At 44.4% G+C, this 18,228-nt stretch overlaps 1 protein-coding gene across 3 annotated transcripts in view; it reads right to left on the minus strand.

Moving 5' to 3' along the window:
• Positions 1-18,228, minus strand: part of LOC108297313 (polypeptide N-acetylgalactosaminyltransferase like 5) — a 72,531-nt gene that overhangs the window by 26,352 nt on the left and 27,951 nt on the right. Inside the window, exons 3-4 of one of the 3 annotated variants that reach the window (XM_017520025.2) lie at positions 15,578-15,744; positions 11,521-11,643 (exon numbers count right to left, since the gene is read on the minus strand). The exons of the other annotated variants lie outside the window; for them this stretch is intronic. Of the exons in view, the coding sequence (XP_017375514.2) occupies positions 11,521-11,643; positions 15,578-15,744 (290 nt within the window). The remainder of the gene's footprint in view (positions 1-11,520; positions 11,644-15,577; positions 15,745-18,228) is intronic. 3 annotated transcript variants of the gene reach the window in all.

An 18,228-nucleotide genomic window follows, 5' to 3' on the forward strand; every position in this document is an offset into this window, starting at 1 on the left:
GGTTTCAAGTGATTCTCCTGCTTCAGCCTCCTGCGTAGCTGGGATTACAGGCAAGTGCCACCACATCCAGCTAATTTTTGTATTTTTAGTGGAGATGGAGTTTCACCATGTTGGCCAAGCTGGTATTGAATTTCTAACTTCAAGTGATCCGCCTGTCTCAGCCTTCCAAAGTGCTGAGGGATTATACTTCCAAAGGGATTGCAGGCATAAGCCACCATGCCTGGCCTGGAGGAGTATTTTTAATGGATTTTAAATTTACATTTTACATACTAAGAATATTAACTTTTTGTCTTGTCATATTTTCCTTAGTCTCTATTGTTATTTCTTATTTGCAGCAATTTTACATGCTTTTTGTTAAAAAAAAAATGGACTTTTTTTCAGCTGTCTTTTCCATTGGTTTTAAGCTTTGAAATTTCTTCTTTATTCCTAGAACAAGCAAGTATTAATCTATGTTTTCTTTTTATCTTTTTAAAATTTTCTTATATGTTTGTGATAATATTGTTTTTAAAGAGACAGTCTCACTCTGTCACCTAGGCTGGAGCGGTGCTATTACAGCTCACTATAACCTCCAACTTCTGGACTCAGGTGATCCTCTTGCCTCAGCCTCCTGAGTAGCCAGGACCACAGGTGTGCGCCAACACACTCATCTAATTTTTTAACAAAAATTTTTGTAGAGATGGTGTCTTACCGTGTTGCTAGGCTGGTTGAGCACTCCTGGCCTCAAGCAATCCTCTTGCCTTGGCCTCCAAAGCTCTGGGATTACAAGCACGAGCCACCTGCCTTGGCCATGGTTTGATTTTTTTAAATAAAATTAACATTAATCCAGTTATAATTTGTTTGGGTTATGGTATGAAATAAAGACTTACAATTTCCCAAAATGGCTAATTGTATATATGGCATTAAATAACAACAAAAACAAACATTTTAAAAGTCTTTTTCCCATGCAGATTTGTGACGTCTCTTTAATGCATAAAGTGTACACTGGTACCCTTAACATTGAAAGATTGAAATGTTTGCAACTTTGAGGATTCTAATGATCCCCAAAGACCACAAATGTTAAAAATTGCAAAATAATTTAAAATTATACTTTATGCAAAGTTAATATGGAGTATTCCTGAGTGCTGATTTAAGTTAAAAAATATGTGAGAACAGGCCCCCTAGCACCTACATTTCAATGAGATTTTATTTTCACTCAACAGAAAGTATTTAGCAGGGGAAATTTACATCCTATAAGGAGAGCAAAGTAGTAGCCAGGGCTCCTCTTCAGTTGATTTCTTTCCTTCACAGGAATATTTTATGAGGATCTAAAGTTTATTGCTAGGAAAGGCCAGCAGAAGTAAAGAGATAGCCTATCATTCACGTGACAGATAACCTATCAGACATTCATCAGATTCTCTTCAGGGCTTGTGATGAATAAGGGAATGAGGTCAGGCCTGCCTGATAGAGGAATTTTCCCATACTTGCTTCCAGAGAATATTTGTGGAAATAGTCTCAACAATTCCGTTGCTCCCTGAAGTTTGGAGTTGGGAGCTACGTTCTCCATCTTTCCCTGTGGAGCAGCTTATTTTCTGCTCTCCTGTAGTTATCTATTTACACGATTTCTCCAGAGGTTGTGGTTTGCAAGGCTTGTTAACTTGTTTTTTGAAAAGCAACAAATATTGTATGTATCAATTTCACAGTATTTCTTGGTTTTCTCTATTTTGTATTTATTTTATTTCTTTGGTTAGTGTCCATATTTTTACATTTAAAAGTAACTCATTATATTTAATTTACATAACATTAAAATTTCCAGCTTGTCTCTAAAGCCAAGCATTTTTAAAGTCTTGAAAATATTTTTGGGCCGGGTGCGGTGGCTTACACCTGAAATCCCAGCACTCTGGGAGGCCAAGGCGGGCGGATCACGAGGTCAAGAGATTGAGACCATCCTGGCCAACATGGTGAAACCCCGTCTCTAAAAAAAAATTTTTTTTCTTTTTTTACTTACACATTATATTATTGCTACATCATTTTTTTATTTGTTTTTTTGAGATGGGGTTGTGATGTGTCGCCCAGGCTAGAGTGCAGTGGCGTAGTCACAGCTCACTGTAACCTCAAGCTCCTGGGCTCAAGTGATCCTCCTGCCTCACCCTCCCAAATAGCTGGGATTACAGGTATAAATATTATGCCCGGGTAGTATGTATTTATTTATTTTTGTAAAGATGACATCTTCTCATGTTTCCCAGGCTGGTCTCAAACTCTCGGCCTCAAGCAATCCTGCCTCAGCCTCCCAAAGTACTGGGATTACAGGCGTGAGCCACTGCATCCGGCCTGTTATTACTACAGCTTTCCAATTTTTTGGTATTGATGTTTAAGAATGTGGTGTGCAAAATCTATGTCAGTGATTTACAGAGACCCTGTGCTTAAGCAAATAACCAGTTTTTGTAAAATACATAAGCATGTCTATTTAACTCACTATAAATCTGTTAAACCTAGCCATTTGGATTTTGTAAAAAGAAATCAAAGCAACTATACTATTAAAAATCCTCAATTTTGTTTGCACGCTACATCCTCATAATCTGGTGGTGGGATGATGCCTGCTGAGCTGGCATCAGAATTCCCGGGTTTGAGCCTGGAGTGACGTGACCTAGAGCAAGTCTCTAATCTTGCGGGAGCTTAGCTTCTTTAACTGGGATAAAAGGCTGATGAGTTCTAAAACCCCTGAGAGCCTTTCCACCATTAATATTTTGTATTTTATTATTTTTACCCGGTATTTTTTTATTTTAGGTATTTTTTCATTTTGAAGCATAAAATTCAATATTTATGTTTTAATTATTTATTTGTACTAATCACTGTATAATAAGTATTTATTTAATACACACTGCAAAAAACAAATGTTTGATCATTGTAACAGCCATGTTAGTTCAATAGCATCATTCCCATATTTGGGATTAGGAGGCTGAGGCTCAGAAGACTGACTTGTCTAACTCTCCATGGAAGACACTGTTCCCTGCAATATTACTGATAGAATTTAAAAAAAAACAACTCCTTTTCCCAAACTGCCTGAACCCAGCATCCAAAAGCAACACTGGCATTTAATCATTACCCACGGTTCAATCATCAGCCATGGGTGCCTCCAAACTGTGACTTCTGCTTCCATGCAAAAAAAGAAAAAAAATGCCACCACACCCAACTAATTTTTGTATTTTTAGTAGAGTTGGGGTTTCACCATGTTGGCCAGCATGGTCTCTATCTTGTGACCTCGTGATCCGCCTGCCTCCGCCTCTCAAAGTACTGGATTACACACATGAGCCACCACCGGTAGTCCCAGCTACTAGGGAGGCTGAGGCAGGAGAATCGCTTGATCCAGGAGGCGAGGTTGCAGTGAGCCAAGACTGTGCCACTGCACTCTAGCCTGGCGACAGGGCAAGACTCCATCTCAAGAACAAAACAAAACACAAAAAATCGTGCCAACTGATTGCAGATTTCTTTAGATTCAAGCCATGTGATTGTAACATTCTCTTTCTTCTTCTCTTTGCAAAGCCCCTGCCTTCCCACTCTCCTCCGTGGAGTCGGCTATCTGCTGCATCGCAGGCAGTCTCCTCGAGCCTGTGGCACAGCACAGCATTCCCCAAGGCTCTCCACCTCGGCTCCCGCAATCTGTGGCGGCTTCAGCAGCCACGTGGCCAGCACAACCGGCCCAGAGACATGGACAGATAGTGATGAGAATTACAAAGAGAAAGAAATGGGGGGTAAGAGTGATAGAGAGGGAGGGGTCTGCTATTTATATATGGGGTGGTTTGAAAGACTACTCAGATAAGGCGGCATTTGATCTGAGAACGTAACAAAGTGAGATAACAGGTGACTCAGATGCCTGGAAGAACATTCCAGGGGAAACCAATCACGTGCAGAGGCTCTGAGACAGGCTGAGGCTTGACAGGCTGGGAGAGAAGCACTAAGGCCCACGCGGCTAGGGGTAGGTGAGGGAGGCAGGAAGAGAAAGGTCAGGAAGGCCGGGTGTGGTGGCTCACGCCTATAATCCTAGCACTTTGGGAGGCTGAGGTGGGCGGATCACGAGGTTGGGAGTTCAAGACCAGCCTGACCAACGTGGTAAAACCCTGTCTCTACTAAAAACACAAAATTAGCCAGGTGTGGTGGCACATGCCAGCTACTCATAATCCAGATACTCAGGAGGCTGAGGCAGGAGAATCGCTTGAACCTGGGAGTTACAAGTTGCCATGAGCCAAGAGCGCACCACTGTACTCCACTGCAGCCTGGGTGACAGAGTGAAACTGTCTCCAAAAAAGAAAAGAAAAGAAAAGGTCAGGGAAAGCAGGGAACACATCATGGCGGGCGCTATGGGAGGTACAGCATCACTTTGAAATAATGCAAATAGCTCCCCAGGAAGATGACCCAGCTCCAAAGGAGTGTACGCACATGAATGTCATGTGAAAACCCATCTCCATGCTCAGTGGACACAGTTTGCCCCTCAAGAGAATTGATAAAAATGGAAAAAAAAGAATAAATGTACATGAGTAGCACACAGTCGGTGACAGACGAATCCTTGATGGATGAGTGAGTACTTGGACACATTAATGAAGGTCCACTGGCTGCTGCCCACCTGCCCGCACACAGGATCCCACACTGTGACTCAGGAGCACACCTGGTGCAGGCAGCCACCTCCATCAGTTGGGGCGGGGGGAACAGACAGGGTGACAGATAGCAAGCGCTGGCAAAGGGGCCAGGAGAAGTAGGTGCACACCTCCACAGCCACAGCTGAAGGTTTCAGTACAACTCTCAGAAACTTAGAAATCAAGTCGAATTCCATCAGTAAGAATATCAAAGATATGCACAACAAAATTTACACACACACACGCACATGCACACACAGAGCCTACAACCAAAAAGAAAAAATAAACATTCCTTTAAAATTCACTTAGAAGGGCCATGCGTGGTGGCTCATGCCTATAATCCCAGCACTTTGAGAGGTTAAGGTACAAGGACTGCTTGAGACCAGGAGTTTGAGACCAGCCTGGGCAGCATAGCAAGACCCTATCTCCACCAAAAATTTAAAAAATAGGTCAGTTGGCCGGGCGCGGTGGCTTACACCTGTAATCCCAGCACTTTGGGAGGTCGAGGCCGGCGGATCATGAGGTCAGGAGTTCAAGACCAGTCTGGTCAATGTGGTGAAACCCTGTCTCTACCAAAGATACAAAAAAAAAAAAAAAAAAAAAATTAGCTGGGTATGGTGGCACATGCCTGTAATCCCAGGTACTTGGGAGGCAGAAGCAAGAGAACTGCTTGTACCTGGGAGATGGGGGTGGAGGTTACAGTGAGCTGAGATCACCCTATTGCACTCCATCCTGGGCAACAGGGTGAGACTCTGTCAAAAAAAAAAAAAAAAAAAAAATAGGCCAGGCGTGGTGGCTCATGCTCGAAATTCCAACACTTGAGAGGCTAAAGTGGGAGGATCACTTGACCCCAGGTGTTTGAGGCTGCAGTGAGCTTTGTCAGCGCCACTGCACTCCAGCCTGGGTGACAGAGAAAAAGCCCGTCTTAAAAAGAAAAAAAGTATAAAATATACATAGGCATTTTGAAAAACTGACCCAGCTTAAGACACAACAAATTTCAAATTTCTGACCACAATACAGTTAACTAGTAATAAACAATTAAAAGATAATTTTAAAAACCTCTTAAAATTATTTGGAAACTTTCAAATTCACTCCTAAAAAAAAAAAAAAATCTGGATTAAAGAGGAAACCAAAAAAGACACCAGTGCCTGGGCAGTTTATAGGCCAATTTTCTGTAATCTCCCAAACATGGTTAATCTCTGCCTTATGTAAATTTTTAGAAAAAAAGAAAAAAACATACAATTTGTTCTATGAATCTGGTAACGCAAAAAGTATAAGAACACAGTACAAACAAAGAAAATCATAAATGCATCTTACATTTTTTTTTTTTTTTAGACAGGGTCTTGCTCTGTTGCCCAGGCTGGAGTGCAGTGGCATGATCTTGGCTCACTGCAGCCTCTGCCTCCTTGGTTCAAGTAATTCGCCTGCCTCAGCCTCCCAAGCAGTTGGGATTACAGGCATGTACCACCACACCCAGCTAATTTTTGTATTTTTTAGTAGAGATGGGGTTTCACCACGTTGTCCAGGGTGCTCTCGAACTCCTGGCCTCAAGGGATCCACCCGCCTCAGCCTCCCAGAGTGCTGGGATTGCAGGCGTGAGCCATCGTGTCCAGTCTGTACCTTACTCTTAAACATAGATTCGATGTGTGTGCGCGGAGTGAGAAGAGGCAGAGAGCACATGTGTTGAGTGGGTGCTGTGAGATACTTACATCTGCACCTAGCAACTCTAGGGGAGTGTTTCTATGGGTATTATGTGGGCTTGAAAATTTTTGAAATAAAAAAAAAATAGTAAGACTCCCTTTTTAAACAAAAGCAATCCAAATCGTAGTGTTATGGGTTGAAGTGAGTTCCCCAAATAGATATTTTCAAGTTCTAATCTCGGGAACCTCATAATGTGTCTTTATCTGGAAACAGGATGTTTGCAGATGCAATGAGGTCACACTGGGGTAGGGCCGGCCCTTCACTCAAGGCGACTGGTGTCCTTCTGAGATTAGGTTGGGGGAGACAGACACAGACACACATTTGACCAGAGAGGCGGAGCTGCGGGTGACAACTCTGCAGCCCGGGCTGGCAGCCACAGCCAGAAGCTGAAGAGGCGGGGAAGGTGCCCCCTGCAGGTCTCAGAAGGAGTGACACCTGCCCACACCTTGAGGCTTGACAGGCTGGGAGAGAAGCAGTAAGGCCCATGCAGGTAGGAGTGGGTGAGGGAGGCAGGAAGAGAAAGGTCAGGGAGGCCGGGTGTGGTGGCTCACGCCTGTAATCCTAGCACTTTGGGAGGCTGAGGTGGGCAGATCACGAGGTTGGGAGTTCAAGACCAGCCTGACCAACATGGTGAAACCCTGTCTCTACTAAAAATACAAAATTAGCCAGGTGTGGTGGCACATGCCAGCTACTCATAATCCAGATACTCAGGAGACTCTGGCCTCCAAAACTGGGAAAAAAGGAATTTCTGTTGTTTTAAGCCACTTGGTTTGTGATATGCCGTTGTAACAGTCCTAGGACACTAATACACATAAACACAGCAACTAAATGGTACATCAGAATTATTCCCATGGAAGTCAAAAGCAGAAAGGATGACTGCTGCCGCCACTTCTAATCAACATTAGAGAGGTAGAAGGAAAATTATCTTCAGCTGATGGAAAATGCAAGCGACTCTACCCATCAATCACTAACAACTAAGTTTACTAAGGTTTCTATTTACATGATCAAATATACCAAAAGGTCTCATTCCTATATACCAGTAATAAAACAGGAAGGTCCCAAATCACAATTTTTAAAACAGCAACTAAAAAATCAAGATAAACAGAAATATCTTTGCACATATCTATAGAGCAAATGACAAAACACCAAAAGAATATAAAAGCAAAATAAATGTCCATGGATGGGAGCATTTATCATAAAAAAGCTGTAAATTCTTACCCATTTTAATCTATCATCTCTATACAACTCCAGTGAAAATCTCAACACATTTTTTCCTGGAACTTGATGAGACAATCCTAGCTAAGACACTTTCACTTTCACAGAATGAAGTGAAAAGATTTCTCCTACAAATCTTCTTATCAAGAAGATAAGAAGATATCAAAACTTCTTATCAAGCTTTACTAATCAAGAGACAGCGTGATTAGCCTAGAAATACAAAAATATAAGCATAGAGCGGAAGAGATGCTGGAAACAGACCCAGGAATACATAGACATTTAATAAAATGATGGAAATAGCATTGCAACCAGTGAAGAAAGGGTGGATTATTCAATGAATGGTGTGGGGAAAACTGGATATTCATTATGAAAAAATTACATGACATTCTTAACTTACCCCATTCCCCGAACAACCAACTCCAGCTAGACTCACAGTTTAACGTAAAAGGCAAATTTTTTGTACCATGTGCAAGAAACTAAAGAAGAGTATCATCATGATCTCAGGGTAAGGAAGAACTTCTTGAACAGGACACAAAAACCAAAAGTCATAAATAAAAAATATTAATACATTTGGTTTTTTAAAATTAAGCTAAAGCTAGCTACTATTATAATAAGATTCCAAAATGATAATGGCTCAAATGCAATAGAAGTTTATTTCTACGCATTCAGCCATCCAGGGCAGGTGCTCCTGATTGGGGAAGCCCTCCACGTGGTCATTCAGGGATGCAGGCTGGCAGAGGCTCTTCAAAGTCACTTAGTCATCTCTGCCCCAGCCAGCCAGAACAGGAAATAAGAGCGTGGAGGAGACAGACTGGCTTCCTAAGAGCCTTGGTCAGGAAATGGTACATGTAACTTGCGCTTACATCCCATGGCTAAAACTTAGTCACAAGGCTATTCCTACTGAAGAGAGGCTAGGAAGTTCAGTCTAGCTCTGTGCCCAGCAAGAGGAAGTGTGCTTTTTGGTGAACTTAAAGACTTAAAAATTTCTGGCCAGGCAGGGTGGCTCATGCCTTTACTCCCAGCACTTTGGGAGGCTGAGGCAGGCGGACCACTTGAGGTCAGGAGTTCGAGACCAGCCTGACCAACATGGTGGAACCCTGTCTCTACTAAAAAGACAAAATATTAGCCATGTGCGGTGGTGGGCACCTGTAATCCCAGCTACTCAGGAGGCTGAGGCACAAGAATCACTTGAACTCAGGAGGCAGAGGTTGCAGTGAACCAAGATTGTGCCACTGCACTCCAGCCTGGGCAACAGAGTAAGACCCTGTTTCAAAATAAATGAATAAATAAGTAAATAATAAATAGAATTCTGCTCAACATAAGACGCCCCAGTGAAGAAGAAAACATAGGCTGTGGCCTGAGAAATGATATTGTGTTCATAATGTAGACTTTCTGTTATAAAGACACGTTGAATCAATAACAAAAAGATAAACAACGCATTAGAAAAATTGGCAAAGGATATGAACAGATAAATCCACATAAAAATGATCTGCAAGCAATCCATGAAAATATGAAAAACTTCAACAGCTGGTAATACCAAGAAAAGAGAAGATGGCGTATGCTTTGGCCAACTGTGGCGAACATCGAAAGGCGGGTCGCATTCAGCTCTGTCTGCAGAGAAAGGGCACTTTATCAATGTGATCAGACTGTTAATTGGTACAAACTTTTCAGGGAAAATTTGGCATTATCTTTCAAAATTTAAAATAAAAATTCTCTTTTTCCCAGCAATTTCACTTTCAGGAATTTATCTCATAGGCACCATCAATCACACATTTGCACAAAGATCTATATTCACCAGTTGTAACTGCTGCATTTTTGAGGTAATAATAAAAAAGAAAAATCACCAGTTCAGAGATGGCTAAACAAGTTATGACAATCAATTGCAAAATCCATATGGGCTGGGAGTTGTGTCTCACGCATGTAATCCCAGAACTTTGGAAGGCCAAGGAGGTTGGATCATTCGAGGTCAGAAGTTCAAGACCAGTTTGGCCTACATGGCGAAACCCTGTTTCTACAAAAAATACAAAAAAATTAGCTGGGTGTGGTGACATCCACCTGTAATCCCAGCTACTGGGGAGGGCTGAGGCAGGAGCCTGAGATCACACCACTGCACTCCAGCCTGGGTGACAGAGCAAGACTCTGTCTCAAGGAATAAAAATAAAAAATAAAATCCGTATGAAATATCATATAACACAGCAATTCAAAACTGAGGTAAGTCTTAAGTACTGTCATGGGAAAAGTTCCAAAAATTAAAAATAAAAGAGTCTCAGGACAATACAGATAGTATGATTCCATATATTTAAAAGTCCCAGGCTGGGCACGGTGGCCCACGCCCATAATCCCAGCACTTTGGGAGGCTGAGGTGGGCAGATAACACTTGAGACCAGGAGTTTGAGATCAGCCTGGCCAACATGGCAAAACCCCATCTCTTCTAAAAGTACAAAAATTAGCCAGGCATAGTGGCAGGTGCCTATAATCTCAGTTACTTGGGAGGCTGAGGCAGGAGAATTGCTTGAACCCAGGAGGTGGAGGTTGCAGATTGAGCCACTGCACTCCAGCCTGGTGACAGGGAAACTGTCTCAAAAAGAAAAAAAAAAGGAAAATAAATAGAAATCCCTAACCCTGTGTATGTATATAATATATATGCATAAAAATGAGGGTCTGAAAAGACGCACTCCATATTGTGTTTGGTTTCTCTTGAATTTTGGACAATGAATATGTATTATCTTTGTAGTTAAATAAGAGAATGTCTCCACTGGTCAGGCCAACATGGAAAAAGAGAATCCAGTTTCACTTTTTTTTTTGGCCTTCCTTCCTGTAAGGAAGTGTCTCCTGCTAAGGAGCAGGGCCGTTTTATCAGCTTGCAATGCAGCCTGAGGAATGACCTTATATATGATTCACCTCCTGAGGTTCCAGCTCAGTGTTCTGTCAACATTCCCCTCGTGTGGCAGGAGGTGTGATCGGAGGAGGCGTGGACCCTCTAGCAAGCTGCTCAGATGCTCCTGGTACTCGGCCGCCCAGCAGCGTTGACAGCCAATGGCTCACAACAAAGTGCCTCCCCAGGATTGTCCTTGGTTAGCCACGGGTACCATGTCCAAGGTCATATCTGCGGTGTTCATGTCCAGTGACTGGTCCATGCCTGGTCTCCTTACCTGGATCTGGATCTCTTTGAATGGCTCTCGGTGGCAGCCCTGGGAGTGTGCTGCTGAGATGTCCCTTCATAAGGACTTGCTGCGGGGGACGGCTCTGAGCGCTTCCCACTGCCAAAGCTTTGGGATCTACTGAAGCTCATGCCAAGGTCAAGCCGTTCCCACGGCGCTGCCGCCCAATGACTAAGCACGGTGTGTGGGTGGTGGGGGGAGGAACTGGACATGCGCCACCTGGTTCCAGTATAGGCCTCGTTAACAAGCAACCTTCAAACTGGGACTCCCACCAGCCCACTGAGCCTTTCTGAGCCCCACGCCCTGTCTGAAACTCTTCAAAGTAAGCCTCCTTCCTTCTCTCTTCTCCTCTATGCGTGTCAGACCAGAAGCGTCAGCTCACATTTTTTCTTCTGTTCTCCTATCCCTTGCCCCATAAACTCTTTCCCTTGTCATTTCATCGTGGGGCCCTGGCTTCAGAGGACCCCATGGATGAGTCTGCAGCTCCCTCCTGCCCACCCTACCCCCAGTCTTGCTCTCCTCCCTCCTGTGGCTCCCGGTGGGTCCCGTGTGGCTGAAACTCCATCTCAGAGCTGGTACTGGGGAACTCAGCCTGTGAGAGGTGCTGACATTATGGTCCTTGCAAAAGAATATCTTCAACCAAAATAGCAAACTGACATTTTAAAGCAGAACGCTTTCAGAGGCAAAAGAAGATTAAAGGCTCATCTGGGTGGAATAGATTTCCACTCTTCTGGTGAGGCAGACAGAGACACGGAAGGGCTCCCTGCGGAAGAGTGATGCTCAGAAGGGAAGATCTCTGGCCTGTCACTGGCTCTTGTCCCCAGGAATGTTCCTACCTGAAGCATGAGAAGCTCCAATCAGTCTGGCTCGAATCAGCCCCTCTCTCTTTTCATTTCTTATTATTTTCATCTTTCCCCGAAAAGTTTCCAGGTGATAGTCTAGTTTTTCTTTCAAATCACCTGGAAAAACATTCAACACATACCAATGTATAAACTGCAACTATAGAAATTAAAACAGTGTATCATCACTATGACTTATTCCTAAAATCCATGCTATTCCACAGAAGCTCTAACTTTAAAAGAATTTTTTGGGCCAGGCGTGTGGTTCACGCCACCAACATTTTGGGAGGCCAAGGTGGGTAGATCACTTGAGGTCAGGAGTTTGAGACCAGCCTGGCCAACATGGTGAAACCCTGTCTCTACTAAAAACACAAAAATTAGCCGGGCATAGTGGTGGGTACCTGTAATCCCAGCTACTTGGGAGGCTCAGGCAGGAGAATTGCTTGAACCTGGGAGGCAGAGGTTGAAGTGAGCTAATATTGTGCCATTGTACTCCAGCCTGGGCAACAAGAGCAAAACTCCGCCCCCCCCCCCAAAAAAAAAAGAAAGATAATTTTTATTTTATTTAAGGGAGAGAAAGAAAAGTGATTCACTATTAAAATCAACTGTAAATATTTTTCTTTTTATTTTTTGTTGAGACAAGGCCTCACTCCATTGCCAAGTTTGGAGTGCAGTGGCATGATCATAGCTCACCGCAGCCCTGACCTCCTGGGATCAAGCAATCCTCCTGCCTCAACATCCTGAGTAGTTGGGACTACAGGTATGCGCCACCACATCCAGCTAATTTTTAAATTTTTTTGTAGAGATAGTATCTTGCTATATTGCCCAGACTGGTCTTGAACTCCTGGCCTCAAGGGGTCCTCCCACCTCGGTCTTCCAAAGTTCTGGGATTACAGGTGTAAGCCACCATGCCCACCTCTGTAAATATTATTCTATGGTTCTAGTGGATACCTCTATTTTAGTAAATCACTATTAACATTTTAATAGAAAAATCATGCATTATAGAGCTTTGGCGCAATCTGGCTTTGCTACTATCTGCACTTCTAACTTTGTAGTAGTTTTTAGGAAAGTTCCTCAGCTGAGAGAAGGGATGAGCATCACGTTCCTGTTGGTACTCTAGTATGAGGAAGAAATATATCACCCGGCACAGAGCCTGGGACCCAACAGTCACTTAATATTTGGAGGTTAATACGATGATGATAAAGGAGTCTGGGAGCAGGTGAGATGGATGCAGGTGCCTCAGAGGTTGACATTTCCAAGTCCCAGGAATCGGGGGCCACGAGCAGGTTCAACGGGAGCAGGTTCATGGTAACCCAGCAGAAGGAGGGATCTCCTTCCTCGTTTTTAGAAAGAGGCAGGCATACAGGCTGCACAGCTGTACTTGCAGGCCTGGGCAGCATCTCAGCTCGAAGGTCTCCAGACACCCCGCTCACATCCAGGATGTAGGAGGTGGCAGAAGGAGGGAGAAGCTGGACACCACGAGCCAGGCCCTAGAGGAGATAAAGGCATTGAGGCAGCAGCAGTCACTGACTAGGAAGTGGAGGGCTTGGGTATTTTAGAAGATGTCCATGTTGTTGGCTTGCAGTCTAGAGGGACCAGGACTATGGAAACGGTGAATGGCATCAGGTCATGGACAGGCTGTTTCTGTAACTCAGTGGGGGCAGCTGCCTGGGCCTCTGGTCCTGCTTCCCAACGCTGAGCAGTCTATTGGCAATAACTGTGGGTGTCAGCTGGAAAGACAGGGTTTTGTTGAAGAAATTGCCCTTAAACCCATGATGAAGTCACTGTGAATTAAAGGCAGGAAGGAGTCAACCCTGAGCTCCGTCAGAGGCTAGAACAACCTACTCCTGCATTTGAGGCTCCCCGTGGGTCAAAGGCTCAGATTGAGGAGGAGAGGCAGAGGTGTCTGGCTGGGCAGCATACCCGCATGTTGGCAGCAGCGACCCCCTCATCTCTTCTGAAGGGGACCACGATGTATGATGAACGTATGGGAAGGTTGACACACATGGCCTGGATGTGTGTGTCCCCACTAAAATTCAAAGTACCCACAATATGATGGTATTTGTGGGTGGGGCCTTGCAGGGACACAGTTGGGCCATAGAGCCAGATTGCTCTTTCCGCAACATGAGGACATAGCGGAAAGATGGCTGGCCATCACCCAGGGAGAGGCCCTCTGTAAGAACTCGGCCTGCTGGCACCCTGATCTTGGACTTCCAACCAGCACTCTGAGAAATAAATGTTTGTTGTTTAAGCCACCCGCTTTGTGGTGTTTTGTTACAGTGCCAAGCTAAGACACCAGATACGTCTCTAAATTCATGGTTCTGAAAGGCTGGGTGCGGTATCCATCCTATGGTCATTCCTGGCATGGTGTCCCCATGGCAGCATCCTTGTACTTCTGCGTGAGAAGTTTGAATTCCACAGTCTGTCAGGTTATCCCATTCTGTCCCCTGCTGGTGGCTTTCCCAGCGACTTCTTGACCAGTAAGTTGCAAACATGTTGCTCAGTCTTTTGAGCAGATGACGCAGCGTCGGTGACGCGGCAGCAGGGAAGCCAGGCCCTCACTCCACACTCTTCCCATGCACAAGGCTAGAAGTAAACAGTCTTGTGGCCTCAGAGATTGGTGACCCCCTTAGAAATGGTGTTATTTACGACAGCTGCCTGGCCAGCCTCTACAGTTCTACCACACAACTGCCAGTGACTTGAGTCACATTCAGGAGTCACCTAGATTCACTTCCCCATAGGGTGAACCTCATGGATGGCTTCTTCCTCTGCCTGTTCTTCTTACTGCTCCTCCTCCTTGTTTTGCTTCTGATCTCATAGTGAGTCACGTTTACAGTGGATTGGGTAGACTTTCAGCCTGAAACTTACCCAGTATTGACATCATTGCTTCGATACTGCTGGCTTGCCTAAGGTTTGTACTCCATTGTAAATTAGATGAATAATTTCAAATTCTAAGTGTTGCTAACTAGTGCTAGTATCACGATTCTTTAAAACCAGTAAGCATGGAAGAATACACACAGAACTGCAGTTGGCCCGTTTCCACTTCTTTCACGGAATTCCTAGATCATCTCCTTTTCCTGCATTAAGCCCCTAATAGCTCCTCATAGCTTCAAGATAAAATTCAAGCAATGCTTTTTATGAGCAGTTACCCCCACACACACTTTTTTAAAGTGATGGGGTTTTGCCATGTTGCCCAGGCTGCTCTTGAACTCCTAAGCCCAAGGGATCTGCCCACCTTGGCCTCCCAAAGTGCTGGGATTATAGGTGTGAGCCACAGGGCCGGGCTGGGAGTTCCCTTTTAATAACTCTGGTTCCGCCCACCTTACCCCTGCAACTTATACTCATGTGTAAACTACACGTAATATGGCAGCATGTATTTCAAGCTCACTGTGTCTTCTCTTGCTTCTGGGCCTTTACAATGCTGCTTGAGCTGCCTAAAACACCTTTCCCTTCCTCTCCACCTGGATTATTCCAACTTATCATTCAGATGTCAGTTGACATGTCACTTCTCCCTGAAGGTATCTCTAAGGATGTGGATGGTGTCCCTGTGTTTATGCTGTGGAAGCACTGCCCCTCCACCCCCCTGCCACGAGCCGAGACCTCACACGTCCACCATGTGCCAAGGGCCCCTGGTGCAGTGCCTACCCCAGTACCCACCAAAAAGATTCTTCGTACAAAATACTCAAGTGCCATCGGGGAGAGCACTACGTTCAAAGTAGATTAGATGGCTGGGCATGGTGGCTTACACCTGTAATCCCAGCACTTTGGGAGGCTGAGGCGGACAGATTACTTGAGGTCAAAAGTTCAAAACCAGCCTGTTCAACATGGTGAAACCCCGTCTCTACTCAAAATACAAAAATTAGCTGGGGATGGTAGTGTGTGCCTATAATCCCAGCTACTTGGGAAGCTGAGGCAGCAGAATGTCTTGAACCCGGGAGGCGGAGGTTGCAGGGAGCCAAGACTGTGCCACTGGACTCCAGCCTGGGCAATGGAGCAAGACTCCATCTCAACAACAACAACAAAAGTAGATTAGATGATGAGCTTCCTATCTTACCAACTTCACTCATGTCATCTACCAAAATAATTTCTTCAAGAAGATAGTGTGGCGTGAGGTTCCAGACGCTGGACATGGTACGAAACAAGGCATGAAATTCTTCATTATAGAAGCAAATGACAATGCTGGCAGTCGGGAGGCGGACTGGGTAACGTTTTTGAAGACACCTGCAGGCAGAAACAATGTGAAGAAAACGATCCATCTAACCATCCGTCTAAATGCCTTGGATGTTTTGCCATCTCATTGAAACACTTTTCCTTATTTGCATGTTTTTAACCCCTTACTCCTTCTGGGGAAAATTATGGTAATAAGATGACAATACATCTAAAAACACAAAAATGTATTTACCATCTTATGTTGTTCTAAAATTTTCTGAATCATTTCCCCCTTCTTAATGTCAGTAATAATTGCTCTGTCCTGAGACTGTGTTGATAACCTTAGTTCTATTTTAAATACAGTATAAACACAAATTATATGCATATATTAGCTTCTAAGAATGAATCAGTTTTATCTTTTTTGCTGTTGCCATGGCAGAAGAGATAAAAATGAATTATTAAGCTTGCACATTGAAAGGTGTACATTAACTTTACTGTGCTGTCTTCAGAGAAAACTCCAGCTTTATTATTATATTTGTGGAGTCTGTTGCAACAAAAAAGTGCAGTAGATATGGTCTAATTGGATTTCTTCTGAATATTTGACAAAAATGCTTTATTTTATTTTTATTTTTTTGAGACGGAGCTTTGCTCTTTTGCCCAGGCTGGAGTGTAATGGTGTGATCTTGGCTTATTGCAACCTCGGCTTCCTGGGTTCAAGTGATTCTCCTGCCTCAGCCTCCCGAGTAGATGGGAGTACATGAGTGTGCCACCACGCCTGTCTAATTTTTTTATTTGTAGTAGAGATGGGGTTTCACTATGTTGGCCAGGCTGGTCTTGAACTCCTGAACTCAGGTGATCCACCCGCCTCAGCCTCCCAAAATATTGGGATTGCAAGCGTGAGCCAACCCCCCCCGGCCCAAAAATATTTTATTTTTTATTTGTGCACATGAGGGAAACAAAGAAGCTGCATTCTGGAATTCTAGTAGTATTAGTTATTATTTAGATTGATATGTTATTTGGTTATATTCTAAAATATTTTGGTTGTAAATTAAATAAATCTCCTGGAGCTAACTTTAGCAAAAGAAAGGGAGGTGTGGCTGGTGTGATGGCGCTCATGCCTGTAATCCCAGCACTTTGGGAGGCTGAGGTGGGCAGATCACCTTAGGTCAGGGATTCGAGACCAGCTTGGACAATATGGCAAAACCTATCTTTACTAAAAGTACAAAAATTAGCCAGATGTGGTGGTGTGCACTTGTAGTCCCAGCTACTAAGGAGGCTAAGGCAGAGAACTGCTTGAACCTGGGAGGGGAAGTTGTAGTGAGCCAAGATTACACCACTGCCTCTGCAAGAGGGGAGGGGGAAAGGGTGGGAGGAAGGGAGCGGGGAAGGAAGGCAGGCAGGCAGGAAGCAGAGAGAGATGTATTGTGAGCTGACTCAAATGTCTCCCAGGACCTAGCAGCTACAGCAGCTGTAGCCTCAAGGAATAATTACAACTACAGGCTTGAATGACGTCTGGACACTCTCCATCTCTGCTTTTGTCTTTACATCTGGGAAAAGTAATAATAGCAATATCAACCTACCTCCAAGGGCTGTGAAGATTCAGTGAATTAACATATCTGCTCATGGTGCACAGATCAGCACCTGGCATGCAGTAAGTATTCAGACAGAAGGCTCGTTACACAATTATGATCCTTCCTCTGCAAATGCGCTTGTTTCCACTTCTTTAGTGGGAAATGTGATTGATATGAGCATATCTTATAGGAAGTACCCAGGGAGAAACTGGTGGGACTTTACCTATTCTAAGATGAAATATTGACCAGAAAATATTCATTGGCCCAGCTTTGCCATAGGTGCCTATCCCCGGGTTCATAAACTGGGGCCAGAAAATGGAGTCAAAGTAAATAATCATTGTTACCTCTGCAATCACATGGAAAAGGGAAAAAACAATGGGAAAGGAGGGCTGGACAGGCAATCCTACAGGCATCCTGGACAGTCGCCTCAGGGTACTCACAAAATGAAGTCACCAGGGAAGGAGAGGGCCTTGTCCTGGTCCTCATTTTTATCCAAGACAAGGTGAAGACGTAGAAGTCACATCCACTGGGTGGAACTGACATCAGACTCAAAGGAATGGAGAGCCGGAGGGACAGGGCCAAGGGAAGGCCGGAACAATGGGAATGAGGCCCCTGCAGGTGTGCACTTGGGTCTAGAACAGTGCGTGGAAAATGCAGCTGTGCAGAAACATGTGGAAAAACAATTAAAAGGCCTGATGGCTCACGCCTGTCATCCTAGCACTTTGAGAGGCCAAGGTGGGTAGCTCACCTGAGGTCAGAGGTGTAAGACCAGCCTGGCCAACATGGTGAAACCCTGTCTCTACTAAAAATACAAAAGTTAGCCAGGTGTGGTGGCACATGGCTGTAATCCCAGCTACTCAGGAGGCTGAGCCAGGAGAATCACTTGAACCCAGAAGGCAGTGAATCGAGATCCCACCACTGTACTCCAGCCCGGGTGACAGATTGAGACTCCATCTCAAAAAGAAAAAAAAGAAAAGAAAAGGGA

This window comes from Cebus imitator, unplaced genomic scaffold, assembly GCF_001604975.1.
Source record: "Cebus imitator isolate Cc_AM_T3 unplaced genomic scaffold, Cebus_imitator-1.0 Scaffold20, whole genome shotgun sequence".
Lineage (NCBI taxonomy): Eukaryota > Metazoa > Chordata > Mammalia > Primates > Cebidae > Cebus > Cebus imitator.